An 18,617-nucleotide genomic window follows, 5' to 3' on the forward strand; every position below is an offset into this window, starting at 1 on the left:
TGACATTTGAATTGTAGTTGCCAGTGCTCTGATTCTAGATTCAGACAGATGATCTAAGTTTGAATCCAAGGTTGGTACTTTCTAGCTTTATGATTTTGTTCATATTACTTTTCTCTGGGCTTCTATTTCTTCATTTGTAAAAGGCAGAAGTAGAGTAGATGTCCTTCTGTTGCTGTTGTTCAGTTATTTTACAGTCATGTATGACTCTTCTTGAGTTTGAGGTTTTCTTAGCAAAGATACTGGAGTAGTTTGTCATTTCCTTCTCCAGATCATTTTCTAGATGAGGAAACTGAGGCAAACAGGATGAAATGATTTACTCGGGCTTGCATAGCTAGTAAGTTGCTGAGCCACATTTGAACTCAGGAAGATGAATCTTCTTGATTCCAGCCCCACATTCTATTCACTGCAGTGGCACTTAGCTATCCCTCTAAAGTCCATTCAACCTTAAACACTATGATCTTAGATAAGGAAAAACAAGTCTTTTACTTAATTTTGACAAGATAATTTTTATTAATGCAACTTTCATCATCGACATGCACCTTTCAAACCCAGTCATTGGTGATAAATCAATGTAAGTGGAAATCACAATTAGATTTAGGTAAGATTCAAACATTTAGATGGTAAGGAATTTCTTACAATGGAAACCTGTGATGAACATTGTTCAGAAACTAAACCTGAGCAGTGAGCACTCACAACAAGCAAGCCTTTGCATAATTTCCCTTGCTTTAATTAGAGCTGAATCTGCATCCACCTGATCCCATTTCATGCAATCTATCTGTGTGCAAGTTGGCATTTGTTCAGGTTATATATACTCTACCTTTGTGTGTGTGTGTGTGTGTGTGTGTGTGTGTGTGTGTGTGTGTGTGTGTGTGTATATGCTCTTCTGAAAGCTAAAACGTGCTTTGTGGACATAACTAAGAGATGCTTCTAAGGAATAAAGTTGTGTGGATTAGAAAGAGTGTTGAATTTATTTTCAGAGAAAGGGGATTCAAAGGGGATTCAAATCTCAGCTCTGCCGCTGACAGCCAGAGGATGTTGGCCAAGTCCCATTCCTTCTCTCTGATTCAGTTTCTTTACTTATAAAATGAGGAGGTTGCACTTGTTCTTTCAGGCCTTTTTCAGCATATAATCTGTGAACCTACGAATAGATTTGTATGTTCATAAAACACACAAGGAAAGAAAAAGTTAAACTGTAATAATTCATAAGAGACATCCCAGATAGCCACGTGGGATTCTGTTTGATGTTAAAGTTGAAGATGGAAGAATAGCATCCCTAGAATTAGCACACAATACTTCTGAATGAGGACCTGCCTTGCTTGTGGGAAGCTGCATTTTTCTCTAGCTCTGAGAGCACCTGGAAGAAGCTGGACCTACCACAAGAGGGCACTGTCCTTACAAAGCCATAGGTCCCAGGGAAAGTATATTGGTTCAGTATATCAGTTTGCACTTCTTTCCTAAGATCATTCTTCAACTTATGAGAGTTGAAAGAGTATTAGACTGGATTCTGAAAACAACAGTTCAAATCCTAGCTCCACTATTTACCTTGTTAAATCATTTCTTTTCTCTGGCTGAACCTCAACTTCCTATGTAAAAGGAGGAGTTTATAGTAAATGACCCCCCCTTCCAGCTCAAAAGTTATATTCCCACTCTGAATCTCAATTTTTCCCTCCCTAAAATCAGAGGGTTTCAGTATGTATTCTCTAAGACCTCTTCCATTTCTCAAGCTTTGGTTTAATAATTCTAATGGGACAATTAGTTAAAACCAATTTCTTGCTCATCAAATAGGCCTTTAGACTTCAGGAGGAGCCAGTGCTGCACGCCACAGGGATAGTCATGGATCCAATGGCTAATATAAGTGCTATCAGTGATTAAAGGACAAAAATGGTAGCATATATTTAGTAGCTAAGCAGAACATGCAGGTTGGGGAGGAAGGTCTTTTTGGCTAAACTCTTAATATCCTCACACCAAACTGAGCCAGTGAATAGCTGAATGATACTGTGATGGACATGATGAATCCAGAGAAGGGTTGTCAATGGGAGAAGGGCAGTCACTATGCCAAGAATTTCTCAAGAATCCCCTACTATTATGCTGTGCTTCTGTATTTGGTAGAATTTGTGCTATACCATCTTTCTTCTCAGCGATTAACATCTCTAAAAACAACACTCACCACCACCCCCATTTTATCATGGTGTTTTTTGGGGGATGATAGCAAAGATATTGCCAATGTTACATTTCTGCAAGGCAAGCATTAGGATTGGCTTTCCCCTTTTCCTTTAAAACTTAACATTTAGTGAAAGAGACCAGTGAAAATGACATTTCCTAGAAGAAAAGTTCACCTAGGAAAAGTTCTCAGCTTTCTAAGCACTTATGTATACCAAATAAAAATCCTCAATTTCTTATCATCCAAGTGTTAAAAAAAATTCAAACTGAGACATTGAGTCAGATTTGGACCTTGTTTTCTCCTACTCAAGCTGACAGGGATCTCATCAAGGACCCTGAGCTCTGTCAGTCTTCTTTAAGAATTTCTCCCAATGATGCCATTCCTCTCTCATATTTAATAACTAATTCCAGAGTCACAATGATTACTTTATAATTTATGAACTAGATCTTCAGTTTCTTGGTGTGGATAAAAAAAAAAGGTAATGAATGCATTGAGAATCAGGGATCCTGGAACAAATCTTTTCCTCCCACTGACTTTTTGGCCTTGAGAAAATGTTACTTTGCTTCTCTGGATCTGACTTTATGCCTGTGAAAAATAAGTGTTTGGACTCAATTACCTCTAAGATCCCTCCATTCTGAAAATTTCTAATCCTGTGTCCTGCTCCTTGCAAGCCCAGCCTGTCTTATTCTCTTTGATTTGCATCCCTAGTACTTCATGTAGTGTCTGGTGCAGAGTAAGCACTTAATAAATGTTCTATCAGTCTATCCATCAGGCTAGTTATCTTTCTATTTATCATTTATTATCTGTGTCTATTAGTTATCTGTCTATCATCTTTCTACCATTTATCCATCTATCGTCTACCTGTCTACCATCTATCAATTTATCCAAGTTATTAGCTGTTAGGAGTTGATTGATTGATTTATGGCTGATTGATTTGTTGGCCAACAACTTTCTCCATATCTCAGTGACTGGCTATCATGGACAGTAACAAACAGTTAAAATGGGCTGTTTTCCTAGCCCAGCAAAATACATGACAACTCCCCTATGATCTTTTCCTCTCCATCACATCAGCACTCACACCCTATAGCACGTAACAAAAAACCTCCATTTCATAATTCTTTTGAGTAAAGAGAAAGAAGCATGTCATGACATTCATGGACTCACTAACCTTGAGATTGAAACATGTCTATATCATGAGTAAAAGACATGAATAACCCATCATATTTATTGTGCTAGAGCCGCTTTCGTTCTTTAGAGGCAGCTAAAGTCAGCTTGGATGATGAGAAGTCTTGAGTTCCAGTTTACTCTCTGATAGATGTAGACTGTGTGAGCCCAGAGTCACAATCTTTCATTGCCTCAGGAAACTCTCTAAAACTATTAATTGCAAATAAGTTTCCAACTTATTTGGTAGAAGGAATTGACTCCCTGAGAAGCCCTTTATATCAATGTAATCAGTCCCTATCCTTATACCTATTTTATTCTTAGAAGGTTAAATAAGAATTAATTAGAAATAATACAATCTGCAAATCTTTCCCTACTTCAGGTATATTATTCTATTGGTTTCAAAATAATTCTGGCATTCTTAGTGACATTATTCAAAAATGTCCATTTCATTAGCCTCTTTCACAAACTACCAGTTTTTAAAAGAAAATTTAATTTAATTAAACATTAATCTATCAAAATATTTTTAAAAAATCATCCCCAGGGAATTCATTCATGTACAAACTACACTGATGTATTGCTATTGAAAACCTCCCCCAGATTAGGTTCCTGGTTGTGGATCTCTAATGACAGATTTAGAAATATCAGGATATTCCTTTTCTTAACTCATGGTAGACCAAAAGTCAGATGGAAGATCCAGTCTTGTTAAGGGACAGGTCAATTCTCCCAGAGCCTCCACAACTATGGATCATAAAATCTGAAGGAGTTGCAAGGCCTTTTGCTGATACAGGTGTTGCAGACTGGGAATGAGATAAATTGGAGGCAGAGGGAAGAAGAGAAAGATCAGACAATGCAATGGTCTTTCAGTCAGAGAGGTCAGAAAACAGCAACTGCCTCTCAGTCTCCTCGTAGCATTCTCTCACAAGAGGAGATCCATTCTGCAGGTCTGGGTTGGATCTCCAGCAGCTACTATCAGGTGGCTCCCGTTTACTCCAACATATGGCACCCGAACACAGTCTCTTCCAATTCTCACAGAATTGAATTGCTAGCCCTGCTGGGAAATGTGTTGGTGACATAAAGAAAATTAGGCTGAGGACTCCAGTAACAAATTTAGACTATTTCATTTTCTTCTCGCAAATAGTATCTCTTTTCCTCCATCCCATGAGTGAGTAGTAGGGAAGAGTAAGACCAAAAAAATAAGAAAATCTTTCATACAGAAGAGTCTCAGAGCCGTATAAGTCCAAATCTATTTCTTTTGTGGAGAATAAAATATTTTCATGTTCTAGACAATTGGCTGAATCAAGAAAAGCTCTCTTGGCTTATTCCATGACTTAGTCATTAGAAGTGGTAGATGTAGTAAGCACTATAGTAAGCTATTAGAAAAGATAGATGTATTAAGCACAGAATGGGAGGATTTATCTACTCTGTAGCCTGAGGAATTCTCAGGTCTCACGCTTCCATCCTCTTGGATGTGGATTGTAGTTCCCATCACTGAAGGAGAGGCCATACTCAGACTTGGTCTCCATGGTCATTCTTTCAAACCCAGTCCTAGAGGGCTTCCCATAATAGGTGAAATATGGCAATGGGGCATCATACTGACTGTTGGCATAAGAGATTGCCCTGGTGTTTTTTGGCAGGTTGGGGATGATGCCATTCTCCTTCCTGTGGAGTAGACCCAGGTTTGTTTTCTCAGCCTGAGGTGCATAGGAAACTCTTAGTTTCCATTCCTCAAATGGCTCTGGAAAGCTTTTCCTATGGGCAGCAGAGACTACATTGGCCATGATGGATTCCTGGATGTTTCTGGGGCCAAAGGCATCATCCACAAGGCCGAAGGGTGACTTAGCAGCTGCTTCCCAAGGTGTGAGTCTCTTGTTGACTTTTGCAGGCTCACCAGCTGGTTTGCTAGGATTAATGTAGGAAGGTTGGAACATCAAAGAAGTGGGAGATGTGGTAGTTGCAACAGGTCTTCCAAAATGTGGTAAGGATTGTCCACCATCCTAGAAATAGAAAAATTGTTAATAAACCACATTGACTGTTGTCAAAAATAATCAATGAGAAGGGTACCCCATAGAGGAGGGGCTAATATTTAATCCTACCCCCAACATATATGGTAGCCAATCCTTCTCAGTACTCCAATCCTGGTGCTGTGACTTTAGATTTCCTTATCCTTCAGTCCCATTTCAGTATTTATATCAGCACATCATCTCTGTTCACTGTCTCATTAAAAACAGCATTGAAGGAGGGAGGGCAGTTTCAAAACTTTCTTCCAAAACTATTCCTATTCATATCTATATATCATTGCCTGTTGCTCCCACACACCCTGAGGAAGTTGAATGGCATATCTCTTAAAAAGAGCATCAATAGTCACATTAAAAAAATTATCTAATAATGAATGATTAAAGAAATATAAATTAAAGCAACTCTGAGGTACCACCTCACACCTATAGGATAGGCTAATGTGACAGGAAAGGAAACTAGCAAATGCTGGAGGGGATGAGGAAAACCTGAGATACTAATGCACAGTTGGTGGAGTTGTAAAGTATTCTAATCATTCTGGACAACAATTAGAAATCATGCCTAAAGGAATGTAAAACTGTATATACTTTAATCCACCAATACCACTACTGGGTCTGTTTCCCAAAGGGACCAAAGAAAAGGAAAAACAACTTATGTGTCCAAAAATATTTATAGCAATTCTTTTTGTGGTAGCAAAGTATTGTTTAAAAAAAAAAAAAAAGGAAGAATACTCCTCAATTGGAAAAAGGTTGAACAACTTGTGGTATATGATTGTGATGGAATACTATTTTGCTATGAGAAATGATGAGCAGGATGGTTTTAGAAAAATCTAGGAAGATTTGTATGAACTGATGCAAAGTAAAGAGAACTAGAAACAAAACGTTGTGCACAGTAACATCAATATTACAACAATGACCAATTGTGAAAGGTTTAGCTACTCTGATTAGAATGATCCATAATTCCAAAGGATACATCTCCAGAGATAGAACTGATAAACTCTGAATGCAGACCAAAGTATACTATTTTGTTTTTTTTTGCTTTTTTTCCCCTTTTTTCTTTTACAATATGGTTAACATGGAAGTCTTGTATGATGTCACATATATATTTGTTATAAAATTGCTTACTTTCTTAAGAAGTAAGGTGAGAGGAGGGAAAAATGTTTTAAAACTTTAAATTTTATATGTAATTGGAATATATCTAAATAAATAAAAATATGTTTTTGTAAAAGGAACCAGCATTGAGTTTGAAGTCAGAGGACCTGAATTCAGATCCCATCTCTGCCACTTGCTACCTATGCAATGTGATCATATCATACCAATGATGAAAGTTACTGAATTGTTTATAACTTTGATCTAATTAAACCAGACCTATGTTCCAAGGAGATAAAAAAAGAAGAAGAAAAAGACTATATGTACAAAAATATCAATAACAGCTCTGTTAATGGTAGCACAGAAACTAAGAGGGTGAACATCAATTGGGGAAAGGCTGGATAAATTGTGGCATATGAATGCATTGTAATATTGGATTTTAAGAAATTACAAAAGGAAAGCTTTCAAAGGACTCTGGAAAGACTTATTTGAGCTAATGCAGAATAAAGTGAGCAGAATTGAAAAAACAATTTCAGCAATAAATAATATTGTAAAAATGAAAACCTTTCAATTTTGTAGGACTTAGGAATTTTGATGAAGACAATGATCAGTCGTAATTTCAAAGGGTCTATGATGATTCATGCTATCTACCTCCAGATCTAGGGATTATGATCAAGATGCAGAATTGACATGGTCACTGTAGGAATTTCCTTTACTATGCATATTTTAATAAAAAGTTTTGTTTTTCTTTTTTTCTTTTTTTATTCTCTTTTTAAAATTAATTTTATAATTATAAATTTTCTTTTTTTCTTTTAAATTGTTGGGGATAGGAGCAAGGAAGATGGGAAAGAGGGGGAAATGCCCACTAATTAAAAAATAAAATGAAAGATAAAAATAATATTTAAAAGAGACAATTATACAAAATGGAAAAAATAATGAAAATACTTAGTTGGCCTCTGCTGACAGAATCCTTTTTCTGCTCATTTTTCTAAGGATTTTAAATACTTGTTGATTGATTGGTTCTTATTTATAGTCCCTGAAGTCTTATTCAATTGTTCTCTTTTTCTTTCATGTCCCTGCCTGTTTCTTTCTTTAGCCTCTTAATTTTCTTATTTGCAAAGGTAAGAGTTTTCCCAAAGACAACACCAGAGCTTGGAACTCTGGATCAAGAACTATTGTGAAGAGTAGTCACACTGGAGTCAAACCAATTAGAGAATCTGTGTCCTGAAAGACCAAAGACTTAGTCTCTAGGAATAGATTTTGAAAAGAACACAGATTTGTTCACAGCATATTCAAACCAAAATTAGCAATCACTGTCACAACATCACTTTACATGGTTATAACTTTATATTTACAAAGCACTTTCATTGGGAAACACAAAAAAGCAATGGGTCAGGAGTCAGTGGATTTGGGTTTGAATCACATATAAAATAAAAGCATCAGACTCAATGGACTTCAAGATTCTTTGTGGTTCTAAATGTATGCACTAGGAGCACCTCTAGCTTACCTGTGCTTTAAAAGAATCAACTTAATTTGAACTCAATACTTTTAATCATGATTATATTGATTTCACTTATTCATCTGACAATCCTGAAGTGGTTATGCAACAAAAACCTCCATGATGCATAGAGAGCTGGGCTGGGAGTAGAAAATGGGAATTCAAATTCAATCTCAGAAACTGTATGACCCTGAGCAAGTTATTTAACTTCTCTCTGCCTCAGTTTCTTCATTTGTAAAATGGGAATGATAATAATAGTAGTAGCTACCTTTTTGGGTTATTGTAAGGTGCAAATGAAATTAAATTTGTTAAGAACTTTGCATGGTATCTGATATAGGGTAGATACTGAAGATTGACAGTTACAGAATCAATCAAAAAAGCTTTCACTCTCAGAGTCCCTTTACCAATAAAAGTCTAGGCTTACACCCCAAAAAACTCAACCTTCAAATAAACAACTCATCAGTAATATTTCTGACATAGAACATAATAATAAGCAACATTTACAAAACACATGAAGGTTAACAAACTGTTTTGTGTTTGATGCTATTAGCAACTCAATGAAATGGCAACCATCACCCTTATTTTAGAAATAATGGAAAAAAGACTCAGAAATATCCACAGTCACCCAATAAATAATTTCTGAGAGTGGAATTTGAACTTAGGTCTTCCTGACTCTGAGACCTACAGTCAGCTGACTCTATAATGAATAAAACAAAACAAAGAGATTTCACAGAATGAAAGAGAGCATGAGGTGGCAATGGCATAGAATTCAAAGTTTAGAGTTAATTTGGGTTTGAATCCTGGTCCTACCACTTATTGCCCATGTAACTTAAGGTAAGTCATTTAACCCAGGTCTCAGTTTCTTTATCTGAGGGCATTAGGGAGCCACTGAGGATTTTTGATAAGAACAGTGACATGGTCAAACTTAATCTGGCTGTGGACTGGTTGACCCAGGAAAATTATTTGGGAAATCATATGAGGAATGAATTGTAAAAGAAAAGCCTGAAAGTAGGAAGAACAGTTAGGAAACTACTACAATAGTTCAGGGTGGAGATGATGAGGAATAGAATTAGGTAGTTTTAAGTGAGGAGACAAGAGGATGGGTGCAAGAAATATTGTGAAGATGAAATCTATAAAAATTGACAATTAATTGAATATGGAAGGAAAGAGTGAGAGACAGAGGAGAGTTAAAAATGACTGTCAGAATCTGATTCTGGATGACTGGTTATGGTCCTTGCAAACCAAATGGGAGAGCTTGGAAAAGAACTACCTAGTTACTATGAGCCATAGAGCTCTAAATCCATGATTTGATGAAAAAAAAAGTCTCTAATCCTTTTTCATATTTCTTTGATTCTAAGGAGTCTCCCCCCCACCGTCTTCACATTTTGTATTTGCTTCTATTGCAGAATACACATAGCATCTGAAATCAGAAAACTTGGGTTCAAATTCTAGTTCTACCATTTACTGGCTGTGTGATTTTGGACAAGTCATTTCATATCTCTGGCTCTCAGTTTTCTCACGTGTAAAATGAGCAGGTTGGACTCCATGGCCTTTGAGGTCCAGGTCCTACAATGCATCTATCCTAAGGTTCTGGTTGGTCTCTGTATTTAGAAATGTCCAATGATATCAAATATTACACTTAGAATCCAGATGTGGGAGCAGCTAGGTGGTGCAGTGGACAGAGCACCAGCCTTGAATTCAGGAGGACCTGAGTTCAAATTTGATCTCAGACACTTAACACTTCCTAGCTATGTGACCCTGGGCAAGTCACTTAACCCCAGCCTCAGGAAAAAAATAAAAAATAAAATAAAAAGAATTCAGATGTGGTCCAAAGGACTGGAGACAAATAGAGCTTTTGTTTTAGCTTTTGCATAGAGAAACATATAATAATGTCTTTCAGCCAAGAGGGATCCAAGACTATCATTGTTTCCACTAGACATATTTTTCTCAGCTTATTTTAGGCCATAAAAGTCTATTTAAACCTCTAAGAGTTATATGTTAATATTAGTGTTTCAATATTGTCAGAGACAGATAGTACTTCAGGACAAAGAGAAACTTCCCTTATCTCCTGGTTCCTTCCTTACTGCCTACAGACATGTTCTGGGCTCTCCCAGATTTCATCCTCAAGAAATCTTCAGTTGATTCTACCACTTCCTCAGATTCATCTCCCTTTCATGGCCAAAGTCATATTGTTTAATTTACTTCCTCATCTTCCACCCAATTCTCAATCTCTTGTTCTTTGGCTTCTGTTCCCTTACTCTACTAAAGCCCATCCATCCAAGGACACCAAATGATATCACTACTGATATATCCTAGAGCCCCTTTTCCATCTTCATCTTCTTCATCCTCTCTGCAAATTTTGACATTATTTATTATGCCATGCTCCTGGATATTTTCTCCTCCTTTACCTTTTGTGAAAAGTCTCTCTTCTGGTTCTTTCATATATATCTTAACCCTCCTCAATTTCACTTGCTCTATCATCCTTCTGTGATCCTCCTTCTGCCCCTAATCATGGTTATCACTCAAGGCTCTGTCCTAGACCTATTTCTGTTTCTACATTTATTCCCTGCGATCTCATTAATTTCCATAGGTTCAGTTATTATCTCCAGGCAGACGACTCCTCACTCTAGCTATCTAGCCTCAGCCTCTATCTTTAGCTTCAGTTTTGTAATGCCAACTGACAGCTGGACATATCATCCTGGGGCTTCCATCTCCACTATGCCCAAAGCAAAAATTATCATCTTCCATAAACACTATCCTCCTTCATGTTCTTCCATTTTGGCTGCAGGGACCATGACATTTCTAGTCACCCAGACTTAAATTCTGTGTCATTTTTAAGTCTCCTGTCTTTCATCTCCACCCTCACCCCATATTCATCCAATTGCCAGTTTTTACTGATTTCACTTCCACAACATTTCTTGCATCCATCCCCTTGTGTCCTCACCCAGGACCACCTGTCTAGCCCTAGAACTCACCATCTCTACCGTGGCCTATTATAGTAGCCTCCTAACTATCCTCCCCATTTTCAGACTCTCTTTTTTCCAATTCGTTCCCAATATAGTTTCCCAAATCATCTACCATGTACTTCTCTGGTCAAAAACCTTTAGCATCTCCCTATTGCTTTAGGAATAGAAATCAAATTCCTCAGATGGGTATTTAAAATCTTTCAATTAAATGCCAATCTGTCTCTGGCTTTTTTTTTTCAGAATGTCCCCCCACACCCAGTCCCTGCTGTAGCCAAAACTATAATTCACTACTCCTATATAATTCTCCATTCCCATCTCCATGCTTGTATGGACTATTTGGAACATACTCTCTCCTCAGTTCCAGTCTCTCCACCTCTAGGAATCCTTCATGGGTCATCTCGGCTATTACTTCCAACATGAAGCTTTCCCTGATTCTCCCTTTTCCCCAATTTCAGTGATTGGTGTTCTCTCTCTTTTCCTTCAGATTTGTTATATGGTTCTTATTTGCATTCATGTCATGTCTTAGCAATGTAAGTTTTTTGAGGGAAGGGGCCACTTCATTTCTGAGGCAGGTAGATATTGAAAGGAGAGATCAATGGAGTAAAAGGAATTATTTAATTAATAGACATGTGGCTTTGGGAAAGTCAGTGAATCTCTCTCAGCCTCAGTTTGCTTATCTATAAATTGGGTATAACAGTACCTACCTCACAGTCTTATTTTGAGGATCTCATGAGATAATAGATGTAAAGTGCTTTGGAAATCTTAAAGCACTTATACATTTTAGCTATTATTATCAGTATTTTCATAGTAAAGCGCTTTGAAAACTTTAAAGCTAAATGTTAGCTTTAAATAATTAGTATTTTTGTCTTTGTTTTGAATAGAGGAGGTGCTTATTATTTGTTATATTAAATTCAATGAATGATGCTATGTATCAGAAAGTAAATAGATGGCACAGTGGGATGAGTGCCAGCTCAGAAGTTAGGAAGATTTATCTAGCTGACTTCAAATCTGGCCTCAGATGCTTACTAATCATGTGACCCTGGACAAGTCATTTAATCCTATTTTTCCTCAGTTTCCTCATCTGTAAAATGATATGGAAAAGGAAATAGCAGTATTTCCCAAGAAATACCTGAAAGGGGTTATAGAGAGTTGGATGCAACTGAAATGACAGAACAATAACAATAGCAAAATGTGTCAGGTAAGATGTTAAGCATTGGAAACATTTATATTTCCTTGTATTTACAAGTATTGGAAATACTTGTACTACCTTGTATTTACAAGAAAATGAGATAACCCCTGACCTCAAGAAATTTACACTTTAATGGGAGACATAACATGCTTGGATTGAATTATTATGTCACCTTCAAATGAAATAATTGCCAATGCTGTATCTAAGTTCTAGTTAGCATGATAAAATTTTTTGAGGTTTCAAATCATTGCAAAATAGTATCGTTGCCATCTATTGATTTATTTTGTCTTCTTAAGTGTTGCCTATACATACTTATATAGTGGAGAAATATGCACACTTTATATTCTTTTCCATAAATAAGAAGAAAATATCCTATTCCTTTATGAGCTGTCCCTGAGCTGGTGGAAAAAGGCAAGGAGCTTGGCTTGAGGGGCAGCCACAGCTGATAGATGACCTGTGGAGTTGGAATGCCATAGGGGGAACACTGAGAATCTCTATATTTAAAGCAGCTCATTACTAAAGTGTGATGAGCTCAGCCTTGGCTTCCAAATCCCCTTAAACATATCACTTGTCCAATTCCAGGAAACAATATGAAGGTTTCCCCATGGCTGAAGCCTCCTGTCATGCTATTTACTTCTCCCAGAGGGCTAAGCTCCTTGGAGTCATTTCCTGACCTTGAGACATGCTTGACCATAGAGAACATGTCAGAGGAAATGACTGTCATGTTTCATGAGCTCAGAGGATCTAGATTTGGAAGGGATATGAAAAATCAACTTATTCTACTTGCTCAATTGAGGGATGAGAAAAGTGAAGTTCAGAGAGGTTATGGAGGTGGCCAAGGTGGTATGGATTTCAGATTTCAGGTCTAGAGCTTTAGTCTCCAACTGCAGTGATTTTTCAGTCCTACCAGACTGGTTACCAAATGACTAGTCTATTTTTTCAGCAAAGTTCTATAGCAGACTGCATTTATTCCTTCTCCACTAAATGACAGCATTTCTTTGTATATTCCCCCAAAACTTTTGTTTCATACATTGCTTCCCCTCAAATCTGTGACTATTTTTTCATGAGACTTTTGAAAAGGAACTAGGAAAAATATGGAGTAAAAGAGCTTTTCAGTTTTAAAAACCAAAGTAATCAGAGCTCAAGAGAGCAATACCAAAAATGTCTTTCTGGCCATTCAAGTTTTCCTCATTCTGTCATTTACATTTGGAGGTAGGTATTTGATCAGGACAGGCGACTAGGTGAAACAGTGGATAGAGTGCTGAACATGGAGTCAGGAAGACTTGAGGCCAAATCAGCCTCAGAAATTTACTACCTATGAGTAAATAGGTAGTAGTAAATAGGTAAATAGGTAGTGGATAAGTCACATAACACTCTTTGCCTCAGTTTTCTCATGTATAAAATGAGTTAGAGAAGAAAATGGCAAACCACTCTAATATCTTTGTCAAGAAAACCTCAAGTGGGTCATTATCAAAAAACAATTGAACAACCACAACAAAATTTGATCAGTAGCTATGTGGAGTGTTGCATTGTTCTTGCTATCAGTCTTAAGAAAGACATCGAAAGGTAGACGGCATCTGGAGGAGAGTGATAGAGAAAGGAGAAGGGGAGGGAAAACATGCCAAGGAAAGATCATTTGAATGAACTGGTAATGTTTAATATGGAGATGAAAACACCAAGGTTAAGGGGGAAATAATTCTATTGTGATGAAGGGCCATCACAAGGTAGTGGGACTGTACTGCCTCTGTTTGTTCTGAGGAGGCAGCACTGGGTCAGTAGATAAATGTTCTGGAAAGGCAGAGTTCTAGAAGGAGAGAATTCTGGAATCTCAGAATTCTGAGGGACATCAGAGGTCCCCATGCTGAGCTCAGAATTCTCTACAACATTAACAAGAAAAGGGTCATGCAGCTTTCAATGAAGATGCCCCATTCCACTTTGGGATAGCTATAACTGATGGGATATGTGTATATGTGTATGTGTGTATACATGTTTATATGTGTACACAATTTATATATGTACATATTTAATATACACGCATAAATATACAAATACACATGTGTGTTATAGCTTGAATTTTTAACATGTTTATCCTACATCTCCCAATCTATTCTACTTTACTTTGCTCCTAGTTTTTCTTTCTGGAGTCAAGGAAAATAATTTCAGATGTCAGCTTAAAGCCAATACCCGAAGACTTCAGACTACTCTCTTCTCCAGGCTAAAAAGTGTAACTGAAATTTGTCTTCTAGAACTAAGAACAACACATCCTCAGAAGGAGACTGACCGTTGATTGGTTACTCTAATAAATTTATAATTGGTGGGAAATGACAAAATCCTCCAAATTAGAATGACATTGAATTTGCTTAGAGTTTCCCAAATCCCTGACAACAGTAGCTCGATGATCTCATCTGCAAGTGACTTCAGCACCCTGGGATGGAGTCCATCCAAGCCTGGTGACAAGAGCTCAGTGAGAGTTACTGGCATTCTCTCACTAGCTCCTCATTTATCTTGGGTCCTAATTCCGTGAACTACTTTTTGTATGTGAATTCTATACTCTTTAGTTGGAGTATTTTTCTTCTCAGGAGAGAAGAAATGGGAATAAAGAGGCAGAATACAAACAAACAAAAAACAACAACAAAACTTCCTAATTACCAAAGTGTCCTGCAAAAGACATGGGATCCATGAATATTTCTTCAAGTGGATTGTTATCTAATCCAACCCTCCTCATTTAACAATTGAAGAAACAGATCTTTAGAGGAGTAAAGTCACTTAACCAAGATCATAGGGTATTATAGATGGAGTGCAGATTCCAAACTAACTCCTAATGAGATACTATGTCTTCTGCACCAGGTTGCCTCTTTAGAAATCAGTAATCACTTAACAGGGATGGTGTTGACAAGACTAATCATTCCCTGGATGGGAGCTAAGACTCCTCCTAATTCTCAGATGTTATGATTACTTGTCAAGCAGCTGAGTGTGGTGAGAAATGCTGAGTCTCTTGTCTTTCCTATCATATTTTCTCATTTAGCTTTCTATATTGGAGGCTACAGTGTTGTTGCAGTTGTTTCCATGGGGACATTCTATATGTTCCATCTCAGGTGGGTGGGGCTGGGGGGGAGGGAATCTTACATTGGTACAGTACATCTCACTCCTTTACTATTAGCCATTCCAGATATGGAAAACTTTGTCTCATGGGAGTTCTAAACTGCTTGTGTAGGAACTTTGCATAAAATACAATCTGGGGAGTAGCTTTTTTTGTTATGTTAGCCTTGTAGAAGAGAGATGCACCAAACACTACATTATCCAAGTAACATCAAAAGTGCAGAGCTGAAATCATCCATTCTACAGGCAAAGGAACTGAGGCCCAGAGGGGTATAACCCTCAATCCATCTTCTATCTAACTTAAGATAGACTCAGACTAAAAACCACTTTTTCTGGAGGTGTTTAAATACTCCAAATCCTTCCATGGTGTCTTCTCAAGAATAATGATTCATAATTTAAGAAAATTCTACTGTAGTCTTGGCATGATAGGATCATAGATTTAGAACAATTTGGGACCTTAGACTTTCATCTGGTCCAATTTCTTAAGAGGGAAACTGAGACCCAAAAAGATAAAAGTGAATTGCCCAAAGCACTGTTCATCCTGGAGGTAACTGCAGTTTTGAGGCAACTTGGTGGTTCAGTAAGTGGATAGAGCACTAGGCCTGGAGTCAGGAAGATCTAAGTTTCAATTAGTAAGTGAAATTCAATTTCACTTACTAATTGTGTGATCATGGGCAAGCCATTTAAACTCTGCCTCAATTTCTTCAACTGTAAAATAAAGATTATAATGGAATCTATTTCTAAAAATTGTAAAGAACAAATGGAATATTTGTAAAGTGCATAGCACAGTGCTTGGCATATAGTAGGTGCTCAATAAATGTTTGTTTCCTTTTTTCTTTCCTTCTTAGAGGCTATTCCTGTTTAACAAAAACTCAGCTTAGTCTAATTTAGCTGATATTAGATTTAGAACCAGGATAAATCTTTGCTCAAAACCATCCTCTGATATTTCAATCTATGGGGTCATGAGCAAACTATTCTTTTTTCTTACCCATGAAATGGGTATAATGATACCCATAATCCCTACCTCTTAATGGGGAATCAAGAGTGGAGTAATATTAATATAGAATTTTAATTATTTCTAAGTCAATAAACATTTGTTAAGTGCTTACTATATGCCAGGCACTGGAGATACAAAGAAATGTTGGGGAGAAAAAAAACAGTCCCTGTCCTTAAGAAGCTCACATTAAACGAAATAAGAATCTGAGCGCTGAAGAGGTTAAACAAGTTATTCAAAGTCACACAGTAAATGGCAGAGTGAAATGTCCAACATCTACCTCCATGCTTTTGCAAAAGTCCATCCCAAGACAAGAATCCAGATCTCTCTTCATTGCCGTCTCTTAGAATCTCTATCTGATGTCAAGGTTCACCTTCCTTCATAAAGCCTTTCCTAATCTTCCCACTTATTACTGTTCTCTTCCTCTTTAAATGATCTTATGTGGACTTTTCCCTATGAAGAGTCATTTCCTTAGAAATTCTAGAAGCTAGCAGAGATAGATAAGTAGGTATATAGATAGATAAGTATATAGATAGACATAGAGAAGTAGACATAAATACATAGGTAGAAAAGTAGAGAAAGAGATAGATAAATATATAGAGACATATGTGGGCATGTGTATGTATTTGTGAATATATATGTATGTATGATGGAGAAGTGATTGACTTGTAATTTTATTAGTTTAAGAAATCTTATAGAGAAAACTCTCCACCAGTATAAACTAGGAGCTCTTCTGTAACTTAACAAACTTAGAGAATCACTTGGAGGCCCTGAGGGATTGACCATCTTGATCTTAGGTGCCCAGCAAAGACAAGACATGAAACTAGGTATTTCACCAATGCTGACCCCTCCAAGGTTGATCCCTTTACACTTGTTGAACTGAATAAATCTGTATCTTTCTGATCTAATTCCAGGATCAGAGAGTTTATTTTTTGAATTTGGATGGGTTTTGATTATAGCAGAAAGAGTTTAGGTTAGACTCAAGGAAGCACAGGGTAGAGGAAAGTGCTCTACTAATATGAAATGGGAAAGAGAGAGCCTAACCTTGGGATTTATTGTTTGTCTTTTGTTCTCAAAGAGACCCATGACATTAGGGAAGTGATGCTATAACATATAAGAGATTGGACTTAAGTGAGAGAAGACTGCAAAGTCACCTGCCTCACTTTCTCCTCCAGAGCCATCTGGTTCCAGTAGCTAGATATAGACCAGGATAATTGGAGATGACCTTTGATGAAATGGGAAACTTTGGACTTTTTAAGCTAAGGTCAGAACTCATACATGAGGAAATTCTCCCAACTGAAGTATCTTACCGCAACTAAAAGTCTTAGAAAGATGTTTATAGCACCAAGAGGTTTGTAATTTCCCCAAGACCACTCAGCTAGTATGTGTCAGACTTGAACCCAAGTATTTTTAGCTTAGAGGTCACTTCTCTGTCTTCCATATTGGACTCAAGAGACCCATGGTATTATCTCATTTCTGATACTTATTAATTCAAGTAACTTTTGAGCTTTTTGAGCTTCACTTTCTCCATCACAGATTGTGGTGAGGAAGTACCATGGAAACCTCAAAGGGTCATTGTTATTTTCCAGGTAAGAATTTACTGACAGAAGCCACTAGTCTACAACTGATGAAGCTTTCCTCTTGTAATGTCTCTGAAGAGAATTAACTATTCTCCTAAAATATTTTCCATGTATTTTCAGTGTATTCTTGCTGACCTCTCAAGGTTTTCTTTAATCAAGAGGTCTTATAAATAAAACCTCTGAAGTCCAAACACCATTTCAATCAGTTTGAGGATTGCAATAGGGATGTTATTGTGTAAAGGGCATTTGCTGCCATCTTCTGGCCATTCTGCAGAGGCTTAAACCAAAAATTATTCCTTCCCCAAACCAGGGCAAGCTAGGAAGGAATCATGGGCCTATAGGAGCACAGATTCAGAGCTAAAAGAAATCTTAACAGCTAAGACCATTTGGAAACAGGTGTAATTGATAAACCTGGCTAACTCTGGGTGAGCTGGCCTGCCAAGCCAGCCACAGCCTTACAGAGCTGACTAATGGGCTTCTGGGTTTAAGATGCTATGAAGACACAGGTTGGCTACAAATAGGAGATACTGCATGGAGGGAAACATCTCTCATCTCTTAATGATCTAAAGGGAAAGATGAAACATTTAAACATCAAAGAAAGAGTTCTGAAAAAACTCCACACATTTTGCCTCCTTGTTCAATCTTTCTTCTGGGCCTCAGTTTACTCCTAGGGTTAGAGTTGGAAGGGATCTCAGAAGCCATCAATTGCAATCCTTCATTTTATAAAGGAGGAAAATGAGACATCAAAAAATAAAGTGAGGGCAAACTCCACATTCTGGGCTCTCTTCCACTGCTCCACACTCACTTTTGTTAGAATAATAAGAGCTTAGCAGTGTTTTAAAATCTCATGAGAGTCAATTGTAAA

At 37.3% G+C, this 18,617-nt stretch overlaps 1 protein-coding gene and 1 long non-coding RNA gene across 2 annotated transcripts in view; one reads left to right on the forward strand and one right to left on the reverse strand.

The window, feature by feature from the left end:
- Positions 1–18,617, forward strand: part of LOC141546977 (uncharacterized) — a 69,328-nt gene that overhangs the window by 32,892 nt on the left and 17,819 nt on the right. The window lies entirely within an intron of this gene.
- SYNPO2 (synaptopodin 2) overlaps positions 491–18,617 on the reverse strand; it is a 210,921-nt gene continuing 192,794 nt past the window's right edge. Inside the window, exon 5 of the mRNA XM_074275234.1 lies at positions 491–5,319. Within this exon, the coding sequence (XP_074131335.1) occupies positions 4,765–5,319 (555 nt within the window). The 3' untranslated portion in view covers positions 491–4,764. The remainder of the gene's footprint in view (positions 5,320–18,617) is intronic.

This window comes from Sminthopsis crassicaudata, chromosome 6, assembly GCF_048593235.1.
Source record: "Sminthopsis crassicaudata isolate SCR6 chromosome 6, ASM4859323v1, whole genome shotgun sequence".
NCBI classification, from domain to species: Eukaryota; Metazoa; Chordata; class Mammalia; order Dasyuromorphia; family Dasyuridae; genus Sminthopsis; species Sminthopsis crassicaudata.